Source organism: Camelina sativa, chromosome 4 (assembly GCF_000633955.1).
Source record: "Camelina sativa cultivar DH55 chromosome 4, Cs, whole genome shotgun sequence".
Taxonomy (NCBI): domain Eukaryota; kingdom Viridiplantae; phylum Streptophyta; class Magnoliopsida; order Brassicales; family Brassicaceae; genus Camelina; species Camelina sativa.
This window is the reverse complement of record NC_025688.1, coordinates 19,987,782-20,004,928: the sequence shown is the minus strand read 5'-3', so window position 1 is coordinate 20,004,928 and position 17,147 is coordinate 19,987,782. Positions and strand designations below refer to the sequence as shown.

At 37.1% G+C, this 17,147-nt stretch overlaps 1 protein-coding gene across 1 annotated transcript in view; it reads left to right on the top strand.

The window, feature by feature from the left end:
- Window positions 1-894, top strand: part of LOC104781368 — a 2,369-nt gene extending 1,475 nt beyond the window's left edge. Inside the window, exons 5-7 of the mRNA XM_010506027.2 lie at window positions 126-211; window positions 339-484; window positions 617-894. Of these exons, the coding sequence (XP_010504329.1) occupies window positions 126-211; window positions 339-484; window positions 617-670 (286 nt within the window). The 3' untranslated portion in view covers window positions 671-894. The remainder of the gene's footprint in view (window positions 1-125; window positions 212-338; window positions 485-616) is intronic.

Sequence of the window (17,147 nt, the reverse complement as noted above, 5' to 3'; positions counted from 1 at the left end):
CCTATAACTGATGGTGTGCTTCCAGGAGTTATAAGAGACCTTGTCATCGAGTAAGAAATTTTATAAAGAGTGTGTTGATTAGAGTAGTCTCTGTTTATGGTCTGACCAATGCTTTTTCTTGACAGAGTGTGTTTAAGCAAGGGGATTCCATACCGCGAGAGAGCACCCTCGTGGTCTGACCGTGAGCTTTGGGAAGAAGCCTTCATTACAAGTAGATGTTTTGATATCCAAAATCTGTTTTGTATCTTCTCGCATACACGTTTTGGCCGAACACACTTTTTTTATATGTTGTGTGGTGTTTGTATATTTTAACATCCCAAGAACTCTTTTGGATTTAGGTAGTCTGAGGATTTTGCAGCATGTAGGAACGATTAAAGTACCAGTTGGTTCATTGGAAGCATTGGCTTGTAACAAACCTGAGGAGATTCAGTGGAAGGAGAAAAAGTTTAAAGAAGGACCTGGGATGATCACTGAAGTAATCCAGGTAAAGCTTGTTTCGTTGATTACCCTTAGTTAAAAGCATAGGTTTAGTCCAGTTTTGTTCAACTTTCTTTTGAGTGAATCAAAGATGGAAGAAATCACTCAAAAATGCGATGATATTTTGTTGTTGGAACAGAAAGCGATAATGGAGAGAGGTATTGAAGAAGGGTTCCCGTTGAAGGCCTTTTAGTGCTCTCCACATGATCTTGCCAAAAATGTTGCCAAATCATAACTTATTATTCACAGCGCTCTCGTCGACCCTTTTAATATCTGTAGTTTGATATACTACAAGTTTATTGTCATAACCACAAGTAAAGACAAATTTCCAGATCGATCACTATTGACGCTAACTTAAAGATGGAAAACTGAACTAAACCTCTTTTGTTGTTGTTTTATAATTGGATGATGCTTGCATTTGTTGTTTTTTTCTTTCTACAACTACACGCGAGAAGAAGAATGGAAAAAGACGAAGAGACGAAAAGAGATTGGCTGCCCCCACGAGAGGCCGCCTGACTATCACAAACTTATCCACCACAAACAAACGCTAGCTGGTCTTATGAGTTACAACTTAGTCCACCACTAATAATTTGCAATATGAGAGAGAGCTACAACTACTGTCATTTCCAAAAGCATGGGTATATGACTTGTGATGTGATAGATGACTCTTCTAGTCTTCTAGATATGAAATTCATGAAAGATACGCACGCTCAACTTTCAGATCATACGATGGACTCATTTAAAATAAAGTAAAAAACATCCAAAGCACAAGAGATAATACACAACCTTTTATAAATGTATATTGTTGTTTTTATTCGAATTTTTTTAAAGAAAAATACACATTATTTTGAACAAAAACCAAACACATATTGAGGGATAATTAAAAAAGAACCAATGGTCAACATAAACAACTACTATAAACTTGACGACAAAAAAAAAAAAAACTACTATAAACTCGTACTTTTTTTTTTTTGACAATACTCGTTTATACTCGTTACCACTTAAGAATAATTAGGTATTAAACAATTGAGATTGTTAAACTATTTAATAAAAATTTCAAAAACATAAAATTTTTGAAAAATTCTTTATATTTTATTTGAAAAATATACTTTAAAAAATAATCTTACTTTCACATATGATTAAATAAATAATTATCAATGCTACATAGTATACACATCAAATTAAACAAATTTTAACGATTAACTGCCATGAGATTACATTGAAGTCTTGTTATTTTGTTCGCTTTTATTCGTCGCATCTTTTCAATGTAACCTTTTATCTGTGTCTTTTTGTAGTAAATTTTCGTAAATATTTTTAAATTCTGAAAGATGAATAAATGCAATCTACAGTCGTGTCTTCTCTTCTTAACCTTACAATCATATTTTTGTATATTTTTTGAACCATTACAACTTATTCTCTTGTTGTCAAATATGATATGTAAATGATTATATTTTAAAATTTCTTTCTTTTTGTTTTGTTTTAAATGATAAAATTATGAATACATTGTATAAAACACAATAAATTTCTTAAATAATCATATAATAAATTACAAATACTAAAAATATTAATTGAGGACCTTTCTTATGACATAATGCTTTGTTTAAATTCATTTAAATTAATTTTTCTTATCTTTTTTATCATAACTCAAACATATTTCTATCTCCAAAATCAATTTTTACTTCATAAAATGAATATTAATATTACTACTCAGTCAATCAGTAAGATAATTACCAATCCTCTCAAATTTGAATATAACTAAACAGAAAATTATCACATATTTTATTTACTCGAATCAAAACTCAGTTATATATTCATATTAAAAAGAATATATCTATTTTCATAAAGGAAATATTGTAAATGAATATATAATACAAACAACTATCGTTTTATAGATGAACATATTTCTATATAAAACAACCTATAGTCATTAAACATTTTGGCAATTATAATAGATTATATATATATATATATATAGTTAATCCAATATTGAATGTACTTACTATTTACTTTTTTCCGCCTAAGATACTGGTTAATTATCCTGAGTCACACATAAATAAATAATATAATAAATATTAGAGGGGAACAATAATAGTTAAAACTTTAAACAATAATATTTAGGTGTATGATGTAGCATCACAATGTGTGCGTCTAAGGAAGATGGTCGGCCAAGGACGATCAGGTTCATTGCTCTTACACGCTCCTCTTTTTTTTGGCAGTCAGAATCTAAAACCTTTTCAAACTTTTAAAATATTTTATATTCAGTATCTTAAAATTATTTAAATATATTTTAGTATTGTAGTTTATTTATTATTATTATTTAAAAATCAATTAGTTGTAGTTTATTTATTATTATTATTTATTATTTAAAAAAAAAAATGGGTCGGGTCGTTTCAGTTTGGTATCAGAGCCCTTACGGTTATAGGTTTGGGATCACTAGGTTTCTGTTGTGATGTTTGGGACTGCATGTCTTGATTGATTATGTGAGTTAGTCAATTGTGTGTGGCATGGAGTCCTAGAACATCCTCTTCGAGCCTACAGTGTGGTTCAACGGTGAGTATATGTTTTTGTGTTATGTATAATTGCGTGCTTAACCTTCTGTTCATGGTAGTGCATATGGTTAGAGAGGATGCTGTTGCTGGTCGTGGACGCGGACGTGGTTGTGGACGCGGACGTGGTTGTGGTAGGAGCAAAGTCCCAGTGGTTAGTGAGACCGAGGACCAGAGTATGACAGCTGAGGGTGGCAGGAGGGGGCGATGTTGATGCTCCAGTGGTCGGTGATGCTAGGGTCGCGGGTGTGGGAGTCCCAATGGGTGGAGTCCCTGGTGCTGACTTTACGGCTTTGCTAGCACAGTTGTTGGAGCGGTTGCCAACAGTGGTACTGGCTCAGGCTCAGGTTGTGCCCCCAGTGGTGGCGGAGGAGCGGCAGCCAGTGGCTACGGATGCGAGAGCACATGGACGTTATTTGTCCATGCTCAAGGAGATGAAGGGTCTCGTGACCGCGCAATTTTCGGGTGGTACAGATCCTACTGCTGCAGATGCGTGGAAGACGAGTGTGGAACGTAATTTCCATACTCTGAGATGTCCTGAGGAATTTTGGGTGAACATATGAGTTCACCACTTGATTGGTGATGCTGAGTTGTGGTGGAGATCAGTGGCTGCTAGGAGAGTGCAGCGGGAGATGACTTGGGTTGACTTCATGGGGGAGTTCAACCGCAAGTACTTTCCAAGAGAGGCATTGGAGGTGCAGTTCCTTCAGTTGTCTCAGGGGATGCGGTCAGTACGGGAGCTAGACTTGGAGTTCAGTCGACTTCTATGTTATGGGGGTCGGGCTATGGAGTCTGAGGAGGCTCAGATCAGGAGGTTTTTTAGGGTCCTACGTGATGTTTTGAGGGTTCACTGTAGAGGGCGGAGTTATGTTACGCGTGCAGAGATGGTTGAGACTGCAGCAGGAATTGAGGAGGATATTCGGGCATAGTCAGTGGCGGCTGGTCCAGCAGTTCAGCCTAGTAAAGCTCATCAGCAGGGGGTTCTAGCAGGGGCGGTAAGCCTGCGCAGGGAACCAAGAGGAGGTGGGAAGCTAGTTGCTAGTTGTGGGAGCAAGGATCACAAGGTTGCTAGTTGTCCCAAAAGGAGTGCCCTGACGACAGCGGCCCTTGTGTCCCAAGTTGCAGCCGGTGGCAGTGGCAGCATTGCAACAGGTGCAGCCGGGAGGGCAGCAGGTTGCACGGTTTGAGCAGGCGCCACAGGTTTACACGACTGCAGAGACTGGTGGAACCAGTGCCGGGGTGATCATAGGTATAATTTATGGTATTTTAACTTTGTGAATTCTTAATAAGTTTAGATATTATGTTTTCCTGTGATAAAGTGTTAGGTTCTCAACACATGAGGTTTGTGTAGGGACCTTGTTGGTGGGTGGGTTTAAGTCCCATGTTATGTTTGATTCTGGAGCTTCTCATAGCTTCATTACTCCGGAGTGTGCAGAGAGCGCGGGAATCAGAGGGGATCCCGGGGAGCTACAAGAGTTGTCAGAGTTGCGGGAGGCAAGTGCCTGAGGGTTATTGGACGAGCAAGAGGAATTGATATTCAGATTGCAGGGGAGTCGTGGCCAGCAGATATGCTTATCAGTCCCGTGGAGTTGTATGATGTGATTCTCGGGATGGATTGGTTGCATCGGAATATGGTGCATTTGGATTGCTATCGGGGTAGAGTGGAGTTTGAGTGTCCAGGAGGAAAGTTGGTTTTTTAGGATATTAGACCGACTTCGGGGAGTCTCGTGATCTCGGCCATTCAGGCTGGGAAGATGATCGAGAAGGACCGTGAGACTTATTTGGTTACTATATCTATGCCAGAGTCAGTGGGGAAGTCTATGGTTAGCGGCATTCCGGTTGTTGAGGAATTTGAGGACGTGTTTTAGTCATTGCAGGGATTACCACCATCTCGGTCTGATCCTTTCACTATTGAACTGGAACCGGGAACGACGCCGTTATCCAAGGCTCCTGAGAGAATGGCTCCAGCAGAGATGGTAGAGCCGAAGAAGCAGCTAGAGGATTTGTTGAGTAAAGGATTCATCTATCCTAGTGTATCACCGTGGAGAGTACCAGTGTTGTTTGTCAAGAAGAAGGATGGGAGTTTTCGGTTGTGTATTGATTACAGGGGTTTGAACCGGGTCACTGTGAAGAACAAGTACCCTCTTCCGATGATCGATGAGTTTTTGGATCAGTTGAAGGGTGATACTTGGTTCTCCAAGTAGATCTGGCGTCGGGTTATCATCGGATACCTATAGATGAGGCAGATGTGAGGAAGACTGTATTCAGGATGAGGTATGGGCATTATGAGTTTGTGGTGATGCCTTTTGGGTTGACTAACGCACCAACATCGTTTATGAGATTGATGAACAGTGTGTTTCAGGAGTTTCTAGATGTATTTGTCATCATTTTTATCGACGATATCCTGGTTTATTCTAAGAGTCCTGAGGAGCATGCAATGCATTTGAGGGCAGTTATGGAGAAGCTGCGGGAGCAGAAGTTGTTTGCTAAGTTGAGCAAGTGCAGTTTTTGACAGCTTAAGATGGGTTTTCTGGGTCATATTGTGTGTGCAGATGGGGTTTTTGTAGATCCGGAGAAGATACAAGCTATCAGGGATTGGCCTAGAGCGCAGAATGCCACAGAGATCAAGAGTTTTCTTGGATTGGCAGGTTACTACAGGAGATTTGTGCAGGGGTTTGCGAGCAGAGCACGTCCTATGACTAAGTTGACAAGGAAGGATGTTCCTTTTGTTTGGTCAGAGGAGTGTGAGGAAGACTTTGCAAGCCTGAAGGAGATGTTGACTATTGCGCCAGCGTTGGTTTGGCCTGAGCAGGGAGAACCCTATGTGGTTTATACATATGCATCTAGAGTTGGTTTGGGATGTGTGTTGATGCAGCATGGGAAGGTGATTGTCTATGCTTCGCGGCAGTTGGGGAAGCATGAGGACAACTATCCTACTCATGACTTGGAGATGGGTGCTATAGTTTTTTCCCTGAAGATTTGGAGATTTTATCTTTTTGGTGCAAAGGTACATGTGTTTACAGATCATAAGAGTCTGAAGTATATATTCACTCAGCCTGAACTGAATTTGAGGCTGAGGCGGTGGATGGAGCTTGTGGTAGACTATGATTTGGATATAGCCTATCATCCTGGTAAAGCTAACTTAGTTGTAGATGCTCTGAGTCGGAAGAGGGTAGCTTCGGCTCAGGAGTAGGAGATGGAGTCTCTGGTAGGTGAGATTGGTGCGTTGAGTTTGTGTGTTCTGTCTCAGGAACCGTTGGGTTTGGAGGCAGTTGATAGAGCTGATCTTCTGAGCAGGGTGCGGTTGGCTCATGAGGAGGATTTGGGGCTGGTGAATGACTCAAATGATTTTGATTCAGAGTATCAGGTCTCAGATAATGGTACTATCTTGGTGCATGGTCGGATTTGTGTGCCCAGGGATGAGGAGTTGAGGCAGGAGATCATGAGAGAGGCTCATGGGAGCAAGGTTTCTATTCATCCTGGAGCGACTAAGATGCACCGTGATCTCAAGAGGTACTATCATTAGGTCGGGATAAAGAAGGATGTAGCTAGTTGGGTCGCGAGGTGCGATGTGTGCCAACTAGTGAAGGCTGAGCATCAGATTCCAGGAGGGTTACTGAAGAGTCTTCCCATTCCAGAGTGGAAGTGGGATATAATTACTATGGACTTCGTGGTAGGTTTGCCATTGTCCATGACGTTTGATGTTATTTGGGTCATTGTGGACCGGTTGACTAAGTCGGCACATTTTCTTGGACTGATGGAGCAGCGCTCTTGGTTAAGAAGTATGTGAAGGAGATAGTCAGGTTGCATGGGGTGCCAGCGAACATTGTGTCTGATAGAGATTCTAAGTTCACTTCGGTGTTCTGGTGAGCGTTTCAGGCAGAGATGGGCACTAAGGTGCATGTGAGTACAGCTTATCATCCCTAGACAGATGGACAGTCAGAGAGGAAGGCCCAGACGCTAGAGGATTTGTTAAGGATATGTGTGTTGGATTGGGGTGGCCATTGGGCAGACCACTTGAGCTTGGTAGAGTTTGGTTACAACAACAGTTATCAAGCAAGTATTAAGATGGCTCCTTAAGAGGCTTTGTATGGGAGGCCATGTCGTACACCGTTATGCTGGACTCAGGTGGGGGAGAAGAGCATTTACGGGGCAGATTTTGTTAAGGAGGCCTCAAAGAAGATTCGGGTTCTCAAGCTGAACATGAAGGAGGCTCATGATCGACAGAGGATTTATGTCGATAGGAGGAGGAGAGATCTTGAGTTTCAGGTAGAAGACAGAGTGTACCTCAAGATGGCCATGTTGCGGGGTCCGAACAGGTCTTTGACTGAGACTAAGTTGAGTCCAAGGTATATGGGTCCGTTCAGAGTGATTGAGCGTGTTGGACCAGTGGCTTATAGACTGGAGTTACCTGAGGTTATGCGTGCATTCCACAAGGTTTTCCATATTTTTATGTTGAGGAAGTGTCTCCGCGAGGATGATCTGTTGTTAGCTAAGATTCCTGAGGATCTTCAGCCTAACATGACTTTGGAGGCGAGACCAGTGAGGGTTCTCGAGAGGAGGATTAAGGAACTTCGGAAGAAGAAGATTCCTTTGATGAGAGTCCTTTGGGATTGTGATGATGTTGAGGAGCAGACTTGGGAGCCTGAGGCGAGGATGAAGGCAAGTTTTAAGAAGTGGCATTAGAAACAAGCGACGACTTGAGCTTGTCTAGCCTGGTCCCATCTGCAATCTGTGGCTGGAGCGAGAATGGAGTATTCCAGCCCATCTCTCTTGTTTACTTGGTCGATTGGGGTGGTTGGTTGTGCGACTAAGTAACAAGATGAGGTGGTGCTCGGGGTACAAAGTTTCCGTGAGACGGGGTTTTTGGAGGAAAGTTTCCTGAAATAGAAGTTTTCAAAAGTGGAAAGTTTCCAAAAAGTGGAAAGTGGTCATTGTGTGGCCTTAATGGCCTTAGTGGCGGTCTTTTGTGACATTGTGTGGCCTTAGTGGCGGTCTTTTGTGATATTGTGTGGCCTTTGTGGCGGGCTGTTTAGCCAGAGTGCTTGTTTAGGCAGTCCTTCGGGACAAATGGTCTTTGTGATGGTCTTTCGGGACAGATGGTCTTTGTGACGGTCCTGTTTAGGACATTTGTTTGGCCTTGGNATTTTTATGTTGAGGAAGTGTCTCCGCGAGGATGATCTGTTGTTAGCTAAGATTCCTGAGGATCTTCAGCCTAACATGACTTTGGAGGCGAGACCAGTGAGGGTTCTCGAGAGGAGGATTAAGGAACTTCGGAAGAAGAAGATTCCTTTGATGAGAGTCCTTTGGGATTGTGATGATGTTGAGGAGCAGACTTGGGAGCCTGAGGCGAGGATGAAGGCAAGTTTTAAGAAGTGGCATTAGAAACAAGCGACGACTTGAGCTTGTCTAGCCTGGTCCCATCTGCAATCTGTGGCTGGAGCGAGAATGGAGTATTCCAGCCCATCTCTCTTGTTTACTTGGTCGATTGGGGTGGTTGGTTGTGCGACTAAGTAACAAGATGAGGTGGTGCTCGGGGTACAAAGTTTCCGTGAGACGGGGTTTTTGGAGGAAAGTTTCCTGAAATAGAAGTTTTCAAAAGTGGAAAGTTTCCAAAAAGTGGAAAGTGGTCATTGTGTGGCCTTAATGGCCTTAGTGGCGGTCTTTTGTGACATTGTGTGGCCTTAGTGGCGGTCTTTTGTGATATTGTGTGGCCTTTGTGGCGGGCTGTTTAGCCAGAGTGCTTGTTTAGGCAGTCCTTCGGGACAAATGGTCTTTGTGATGGTCTTTCGGGACAGATGGTCTTTGTGACGGTCCTGTTTAGGACATTTGTTTGGCCTTGGTGGCGGTCCTGTTTAGGACATTTGTTTGGCCTTGGTGGCGGTCCTGTTTAGGACATTTGATTGGCCTTTGTGGCGGCCCTTGTGGCAGTGAGATGATCCATGTGTGGTCATGAGCTATCCCAGTGAGGGCATATGTGGTTGGTAGGACATTGTGATGTCTTACGCGAGCCACAGGAAGGAAACTTGGATAGGGATAGGACTCAGACGTGTTCGGAATTGTTTGCTCGCGACTCTTGGGGGACTTAGGTTCTCCTAGTGCTGCCATATTCTGAGACTTTGTGGCTTGCGGGTATGGTTGGTATATCGACTTCGGATGAAGATCCGTGGGCGCGCTGTAGGGTGGCAACCCGAGAGACGAATATTGGATTTCCTTGTATATAATGGCATGCGGGCTTAGGCCCGATGAGGAGCCAATTTTATGGCATGCAGGTTTCGGCCTGGTGAGGAGCCAATAAAAACTCAAGGTTTAGGCCTCTGAGTATAGGAAAGTCCAAAAGTCGAGAGCAAATAATGCCTGGAGCGTGAGTCTATCGCCTAGAGGTGACCTTTCGTAAATCGTTCGGAGGAGTGCGGGCCGTGGAGACGGTTGCACGGGAGTTCTTGGCTGATGGTTCTTCGAGATTCGAGGACAAATCTAGTTTGGTGGGGGAGAATTGTAACATCCGCGAACCGAAATCCAGGTTTGGGGATTGCATCGGTCGATGCAGAAGGTGCATCGGTCGATGCATGTTCAGTTTTCTGCGTTTTGGACAAAAGGAAGAGGAAAACCCTTAAGTCGATTCTTTTGTCTCATTAGTCGACTTTTGCCATTTTTAAGAGAAACAAAGGAGAAAAAGAGTGTTCTTGGTGTTCTTGGTGATTTTGTGGGTTTGTGGCGTTTCCTGGTGAGATATGAGGCTTAGAACATTGTAGGAGCGTGCTAGGAGTGTTCTATTGCTTGTTTGAGGTTCAGATTCTTTTGTGGCAAAGGTAAGTGCAGGACCATGGCTTATATAAGCTAGAGATTTATCAGATTTGCTTGTTATGTGTGGTTAGACTTGTTAGATTGTTATTTGGGACGTTGGAAAGCTTTCTTGTGGCTTGGGTTCGTGTTTTGTGGTTGTTGGAACGAAGATCCGGCGAGAAGCTTCGGGGGAAAACGATGCTTGGCATTGCATCGGTCGATGCACTCTGTGCGTCGGTCGATGCAAATGCGAGGACGGCGCGTAAACTCTAGGGTTTTCGTGCTATGTCGAGCATGCGTCGGTCGATGCAATGGGAGCAGCGGTCGATGCAAGTTAGCCTTGCATCGGTCGATGCAGATCTTGCGTCGGTCGACGTAACCTCCAACTGGTGTTGGTCGATGCATGTTGGTGTCGGTCGATGCTGAGTCCTATTTTGTTATTGTTGATTGTTTATTGATGGTTAGAGATGTCTCTATTGCTTATGTGTATAGCCCAGTAGATGGGAGGACTGCCTTTCTGAGTGTTTATAAAATACTCATGCATTGTAATATGTATTTATGGTGCAGGTAAATGCAAAGTGTGATCGTGGAATCAAGGAAATGAAGAGGAGGATGTTCTAGGGACTCGATTGGTTGTTGTCTGACATTGCTAGGTTGCTAGAGTTGGGTCATTAGAAACATTGCTAGGTTGCCGGTTTTATGTTTCCTGATGTTTGGTATTTTGAATATTGTTTATGATATAATATTTGCTTATTATTGGATATTGTTTTGGATATTGGTAGTTGTTATTCCGCTGGTTATTTGTGATTGTGGTTAGGTGGCTAGTGGGTATGAGACCACTAGTTGTAGTTTATTAAAGAGAGTATCTTAAGATTACTTAAACGAAATCAAAAAATTATTTAAATATATTTTAGTATTGTAGACACAACCATAAATATCAAATTTACCAAAAAATTACAACGGTTCATAAGATAAATCAAAAGTTTTAATGGTTTATTAAATAAACAAAATTTGTCGTGGTGTAATTAAAAGGTTGCAACAATTCATTTAAATATATTTTAGTTATTTAAAACTGATCATATTCCAAAATTTAGTAATAATGAATGGTGGAGTAAAAAAATAATTTATTTAATTGTATTTATAAAATTTTAAACATAAAAATAAAATTAAAGTGAAACATTAGTTTCTAAGAAACATTTACTACAAATATTTATTATGAAATTTCACTTAAGGAAATACAAAAGATTAATTACTCAACTCAACTTAAAAAGTTTTGATCTAAAATGAAAGGGATCGCGTGTTTGAGAGAGAAAGAGGAAAGATAAAGAGAAACTTTTATACGTACGACAGTGGTGCTTCGTCGTCGTCGATTAATGATGTTTCATTTACAGTCATGGAACCTCGCTAATGTTGTTAGTTTATTATTGAAGTTGATCGTATTTTTATAATGTTAGTATTAAGTATGTATGTAAACAAAGTCAAAAGATGTTAAAACCGAGAAAAATAAGTTATTTACCCGTTACTTTGTCAAACCGAGAAAAAGAAGTTATAACGGTGTTCAAAGTGTAACATCTGATGTTATTAACTATGAGTCTATGAAGGAGTAGTGTTACAATAATCCTCATGGATGAGAGATGATAATCCATTTGGGACATAAAAATGAGATACAAAGGACTTATGTAATGCTAGAAGGTTTGTTGCTATATAAAAACAAAGAAGTTATAACTTTTACTTTGTACTAGGTAGGGGTGATTGGTTTGGACTTTGAGATTACTTCAACAAAGACGTGTCATTCACAATATGTTTGCGTTTTCGTCTGTTTTGTTGTGGTGTATTTACAAAAATAAATAAAAAAATAAAAATAAAAGAAACTTTATTTTTGCTCTTGAAAACATGTATGTTATCGATTCTAATTAGCTCTGGGATTTTAAACCGAACCGAACCGAATCGAACCGATATTTTTAGTATTCGGTTTGGTTTCGGTTATGACGGTTGAACCGATCGGTACAATTTTTTTCAAAAAAACCGAAATATTTCGGTTATTTTGGTTCTGTTTTCGGTTAACCGAATTATTTTTATTTTTTAATTATTTTTTTATTTTTTAGGATAAAATTTAACAAAACCGAAATTTACACCTAAAATAACCGAATCACCCGGAAAAACCGAAACCGAAAAAACCAAAATGTTTGAAATAAAACCGAAAAACCGAAATTATCTCTAAATAACCGAAAAATCCGATTTTTCATGTTTTAATCAAATTTTGGTTAATTTTGGTTTTGAAATTTTAAAACCGAATTAACCGAAAAACCGAAATTATCTCTAAATAACCGAAAAATCCGATTTTTCATGTTTTAATCAAATTTTGGTTAATTTTGGTTTTGAAATTTTAAAACCGAATTAACCGAAAAACCGAAATTATCTCTAAATAACCGAAAAATCCGATTTTTCATGTTTTAATCAAATTTTGGTTAATTTTGGTTTTGAAATTTTAAAACCGAATTAACCGAAAAACCGAAATTATCTCTAAATAACCGAAAAATCCGATTTTTCATGTTTTAATCAAATTTTGGTTAATTTTGGTTTTGAAATTTTAAAACCGAATTAACCGAAAAACCGAAATTATCTCTAAATAACCGAAAAATCCGATTTTTCATGTTTTAATCAAATTTTGGTTAATTTTGGTTTTGAAATTTTAAAACCGAATTAACCGAAAAACCGAAATTATCTCTAAATAACCGAAAAATCCGATTTTTCATGTTTTAATCAAATTTTGGTTAATTTTGGTTTTGAAATTTTAAAACCGAATTAACCGAAAAACCGAAATTATCTCTAAATAACCGAAAAATCCGATTTTTCATGTTTTAATCAAATTTTGGTTAATTTTGGTTTTGAAATTTTAAAACCGAATTAACCGAAAAACCGAAATAATCGAACCGAAATATATTTCGGTTTAATTCGGTAAGATTTTCAAAACTCAAAAAACCGAAAAGCCAAAATAACCGAACCGAATGGGCTAGACGAACTTACCAAATTGACGTGTGGTCAAATTACGAATTAATCGCGTTACCTCTGATTTTTTCGGCAATAAACATCCACATAGACCACGAGAGAGAAGTCAACAGGAAATAGAATACTAGAATAGTGAGAAAATTGACTGCCCCACAAATAGCAGGGTTACGATATTAACCCCTAAACATCTCAATGCATACATTAAAAACAAAAACTTTATTAAAACAACAGACACGTATTTGTTTGGCATGGAAACAAGTACATAAATATAGATCACAAGAGTTACACAACTTCATATCGTAACCCTGCTATATGTGTGTGTGCTTATAATCTTTATTAGGTGTACGTATAATTTAATAAATAAGAATAAACAATGCTCGGTAAATAAATAAATGGATGTGTAATCCCATGTCGGCGGGACTAACATACAGTAGAACGGCAGTTGCAAAATTTGACATTTTTCCGAACAATACATTCACCCCAGGGCCATGATTCGTGTTGGCAAGCACGGGTACATAGCTGTCTGGAGGTTGGTTTGTTACATATCCCCGGAGGGACACGCTTGCTTGGGGTTCCTTCACACCTACATTCTGGACATCTCGAAGCCCTTGTTTTTCATATTTGCAAAAATCTTAATCAAATACAAACACACACAACTTTCTTTTTTTTTTTGCGAGATTTTATTAATTATGATCATGTAGTAATACATTATCATTACCTATCAAAATCAACAAGCATATCATCGAAAAAATCATGAAGCGAACTCCAGCATTTACACTCTTTTTAGACATTCTTTTCTTTTAATCTTTTTTTTTTCCTCTTGTGTGTGTATTTTTTGTTCTTTCTTTTTCCTGATTGAATAATGTTTATGTATCCTAATTTTTTTTTGGTCAAAATTTATGTATCCTAATTATCGTCAGATTATTGTATTTAAAGAGGAGCATGCAGTTTTCAGTACTAAAAAGGAAAAAAGATGTCTAGCTACACGAAGTATATGAGAATACATGGTCACACATACCAAATATACTATTGTATCTTTAGCTACACGAAGTATATGTATTACATGGCCACATGTATAAACTATATGATGTTATGTGGTTAACACCATAAACATATAATCTCGTGTACCGGTCAACTGATTCCGGTGAAGACCGACGTTGACTCCAGCGTTGACCAAAAATATATATTTTAAATTTTTTTCTATTAAAAATAAAAAAAAATAAAAAAATTATATATACACCTTTTTTATTTTTCATGATTAAAAAACATATTTAATTCAATATCTAAATATTTTTATATATCTCTAATGTATTCATTCTTATAATTAGTTAATTTTTATTTTTAAAGCTAAATTAATGGTTAAATAAAAATCATGAGTAATTATTTTCAAGATATCTATATATACTAGGTTTTCACCTGCGGTACACCGCCGGATTAAATTATAAATTAATGTATTTTAAATAATAATTTTTAATTTATTTAGTTTTCAAATTCCCAATTAATTAAATTTTATCTAATTAATTTATAATTTTGTTTAGAATGCTTTTTCTTCTTCTTACGTTTTATATAGTTTATAACCTAATTACATTAAATTTGTTAGTAGATAGAATATAAAATTTTAAAACACTTAGTTTTGTTTTCTATAATTAAACAAAGGTATATGTCTATATGGTATGTAGTGTATATTTTTATGTGTATACAATTTTATTTTATTTTTTGGAATATTAATAATGTGTTGTAGTATGTGTAATATTTTGTAGTTCATATACTAAATAATTTATAAGTTAATTTTCCAAACTATGACTACAAATCTATAGTATATGAAATAAACTAATAGTTTTAGTGTTGGTTCTATAGTCCAAACTCGTCAGCTAGGTGGATCACGCAACATGTTCAAAGATTTTTAATCCGTAAAAACTCATCATACGAAACCCGTGAAAGTAAAATATAGTATGTAAGGCTAAAAGTCACTTTTTATCAAATCAGTTTTTCAAATTTTTAAAGATCAATACATCTTCACTCATTTTTTTATACAATAAGAAAATAAAATATGTATACATTTACAATTATGTTTGTTACCTTTTAAAACACTTAATTTCTATAAAAAAAGTCAAATATAAGTAGAATTAATTTGTTTATTAAATTAATTATTTAATGTCAATGGCATGTCTGTAAATAAGTGCCATTTTTAGGATTTATTTTATAAATGTCTCCAAAAATGTATATATAGATATATATAAATCTTTGATAATCAGATTATTTAAATACTTAAAAATCAATAAAATCAAATTCAACTACTTTCATTAGAAAAATAATATGNTATTTTTTTTTTTTTATTTATTTGGGTGCATGAAATTCTATGGTTTCAGGACGTGTTGTTCGTTTATCTTAAAGCAATGACTTTGTTTTTTTAAAATAGACACTTGCGGAAGATTTTCTAGCAGACANGAAAGTTTTAGATACTTTTACTATAAGATTTACATACTCTTAATAACATATGTAAAAAACAAGAAAATAAATTCACAATATTTACTTCTAATATATAAAAGATAAAGATACAAAAAAATTGATTTTAGCAAAACAATATATTTGATTTGAGGGTATGTTTGCAAAAGGGTATAGAATAAGAATATTTTTGCAAATACCTTTATATTACATCTTGAAAATTATTATCAATGATTTTTATTTAACTATTAGTTTAGCTTTAAAAATAAAAATTAACTATTTATAAGAATAAATACATTAGAGATATATAAAAATATTTAGATATTAAATTGAATATGTTTTTTAATCATGAAAAACCACTAATGATTTAATATAATTTTTTTTTAATAAGAAAAAGTTTAGAATACGTTTTTTTAGTCAACGGCGGAGTCAACGCCAGTCTTCGCTGAAGTCAGTCGACCGGTGTACTGGATTTTATGTTTATGGTGTTGACCACATAACGTCATATAATTTATGCATGTTGTCATGTAATACATATACTTTGTATAGTTGATGATACAATAGTATATTTGGTATATGTGACCATGTATTCTCTTATACTTCGTGTAGCTAGCTATTTTTTTTCCTACTAAAAAGAATAAAAATAGAACAAGGAGAAAAATACATTGTCCGTAGTGAATGCCTATGAAACTGCACGAAGAGGAGGAAACCCCGAAAAAAATTAATGGATGAGAATACAGTAACCAATATTTGACCCATTCATCCTACAAAACTATTCAATTACTAAAGAAAAACTCTCCTAGGCGAAGTTATCTTTTCCCCCCTTTGTTTTCTATCTTTTGCAAAACTTTCAAACCCTTTTGAATCCAAATTATTATTTACAGTCATGTCATGGAACCTCGCTAGTTGATTAGTGAAGTTGATCGTATTTTAATGATGATAGTATAAGTATGTATGTAAACAAAGTCAAAAAGAAGTTAAAACCGAGAAAAATAAGTTATCGAAGTGTTGATTACGGATGTAGATTGCTTATGCTCATATCTCACTCTACGGCAACAACTTTAGCAAACCAATTCAAGCTCCAGAGCATCACCACCATTGCTCAAACCCTTGCCTTTGCCCTACCTTATGTTGACCTTCTCATACCGGTGAGAACCACAGCTTTGGCCCCTCTTTCAACGTCACCTCGTCATTGGATATAGACTATTGCTTCCTCCATTGATTCGGTCATGGAAGAATTGTCGGTAACTTTTGATCTAACATGTACCAAACACTATTCAGCTTTTTGGTTCAAACACTTATCGATTCAGGTCACTCAGCTTATCTATCCCTTTTTTTCTCTCTTTGTAAGGTATTGGGGAATGCCTTTCATTGTTGTTTCTTTAAAATTTGGGTTCTCAGCATCCATTTGTATGTGTATTTGTACTTGACTATTTCTTAATGAAATGAAATGTTTGACATTAAAAAAAAAACCTATTCAATTACTAGTGATTTTGGAGGAAAACAAAAAAAAAGAAAGATAATTCTGAGAATTAAATATAAATAATTTTAAATCGATCGGTTACGCTTTGATACCATATTATTATAAAATTGTGTGTGGTCTTCCCACTTTATTTTTTCTACTCAAAGTTTCCATATATTTCGAAATCACGAAATTTCTACTTGGAGGGATGCTATGTTTTAATTAATTATGGCAATGTATAAAGCTACTAGGGCTGTTGTTCTTAATTAGTTCCCATTCATCAAACGATCCATTATAAATAGGTATGACCACGGTTATGGTTTTAAAGGTTGGATTGGATAGTCTAGTTGGATAGTCCCATGGATTCTTCACACATGTGATGAAAGTGATCACTGTAAAAAAAAAAAAAAAAAAAAAAAAAA